At 58.4% G+C, this 1,743-nt stretch overlaps 1 protein-coding gene across 1 annotated transcript; it reads right to left on the bottom strand.

Annotated features, from left to right (window-relative positions):
- Positions 1-291: 291 nt before the first annotated feature.
- Positions 292-1,350, bottom strand: LOC104531558 (G-protein coupled receptor 183). The gene has a single exon (XM_010176467.1). The coding sequence runs from the start codon at positions 1,348-1,350 to the stop codon at positions 292-294; it is 1,059 nt and encodes a 352-aa protein (XP_010174769.1).
- Between the last annotated feature and the right edge of the window lie 393 nt (positions 1,351-1,743).

Raw genomic sequence — 1,743 nt, 5'->3', positions numbered from 1 at the left:
CTGTGTTTGCCAGCCAGAGCAGTTGCACAAGTTGCCTCCTCTGGGGCTGGGAAGAAAACAGGGCTCTCCATGCTCCAGGACAGGGGGTCCAGCAGTGCTGAGCACAGAGCCAGGTGTGCAGAGCCAGGCAGGGCTGTGTCCCAGGCGGGTTGGCTTCGCAAGAGCCCCCGGCTCCAGGCAGGGGAGTGCTGGTCAGAGGTGCTGGTCCTGCTCTGCAGCCCAGCTCCAACTTCTGCCATCGGGGATGGTCCATAAGCTGCAGGCCAGAGCAAAAGGGAAGGGGTTGTGTCACTAGACAGAGACAGAGCCAGGCGGCTGGCTGTTGCTGTTGCTCTCAGAGGGGGTCTTGGCAGTGGAGGAGGTGGCCAGGGAGCCACTGTTCCTGAAGATGCGGAGCAGCCTCCGCTTGTAGCCCCGGAAGGCAAAGAAGTAGATTATGGGGTCGATGCAGCAGTTGAGGTTCATAAATGCCACGGTGACTTGCAGGGACATCTTGAAGGCTTGCTGCTCGCGGCAGGACGGCTGGTAGAGGATCTTCCTGACCATAAACTGGACGATGTTGAGGTGGTAGGGACTGAAGCAGAGCAGGACGGCCAGCAACACCACCAGGATGACAGTGAAGGCCCGACGATGGTGCCCGTTCTTCACCGTCAACGGGTTCTCCTTGGCGGTCTGGCAGAGCTTGAGGTTGATCCTCACATAACACACCAAGATGATGCCCACAGGTAGGAAGAAGCCAAGCACGCAGGCCCCCAGGAGCAGGTAGGGCAGCTTGGGAATCTCCTCAAAGTTGAAGTACTCCATGCACGTCAGCTTGTCCCCCATCCTCCGTGTCATGGGCCGCAGAAGCAGTGGCGCTGTCTGCAGGAACACCAAGGACCAGATGAGGACGCAGACGCCCCTGGCACGGCTCATCTTCCGGATCCTGCCAGGGTGCCTGGTGCGCACCACAGCGATGTAGCGGTCCACGCTCACGCAGGTCATGAAGTAGATGCCCACATAGGTGTTCATGTAGAAAATGAAGGCTGTGGCCCGGCAGAACCAGTCCCCAAAGGGCCAGTCAAACTCCAGGATGTAGTAGGCGATCCTGCCTGGCAGTGCCAGGGTGAAGAGGGCATCAGAGAGGGCCAGGTTCACCAGGTAGAGGTCGGTGGAGTTGAGTTTCTTCTTCCTGCGTTGGAAGGTGATGCAGAGGGCCAGGATGTTCCCACAGGCACCGAACACGAGCAGGCCGGTGTAGAAGAGGGAGAAGGTGACTTTGGCAGAGAAGTGGTGGTTGTGCACGTTGCAGCTGCTCTGGTTGCTGGAGGTGAGGTTGGCGGGCGGGAACGCAGCCTCTGCAACAGCCATTTCCGTGGTGCCTCGTGAGCTCTTGCCCTCTCCCTTGGAATAAGAACAGACATGAAACCTGCAGCTTAACAATAACAGGAGCAGCACCCGTAGGGCCAGCCCTTGTCACAGGTTGAAAAGAGTCCTGTCCCCTGCTCCCTGCCAGCCCCTGGCAGCACACAGCTCGAGTCATTTGGAAAAACGCATCTCTTGTGATTTCGGTGCGAGCGTCTCAACAAAGGCTGTGACTCATTGGCTTCTTCTTGGCACCAGCTCCTCTCATTTTTTGGTTTTTTGCACGTCCAACTGATACCAGAAAGGACGGGGCTGGGAGGGGGAGTCACCTGTCACACACACCAGGTCCCCAACTGACCTGGTGGCAGCGATGTCATTTATCCATCACCGCGGGGGGCG

Source organism: Antrostomus carolinensis, unplaced genomic scaffold (genome assembly GCF_000700745.2).
Source record: "Antrostomus carolinensis isolate BGI_N321 unplaced genomic scaffold, ASM70074v2 scaffold39669, whole genome shotgun sequence".
Taxonomy (NCBI): Eukaryota; Metazoa; Chordata; class Aves; order Caprimulgiformes; family Caprimulgidae; genus Antrostomus; species Antrostomus carolinensis.
This window is presented reverse-complemented; position numbering and strand designations above follow the sequence as displayed.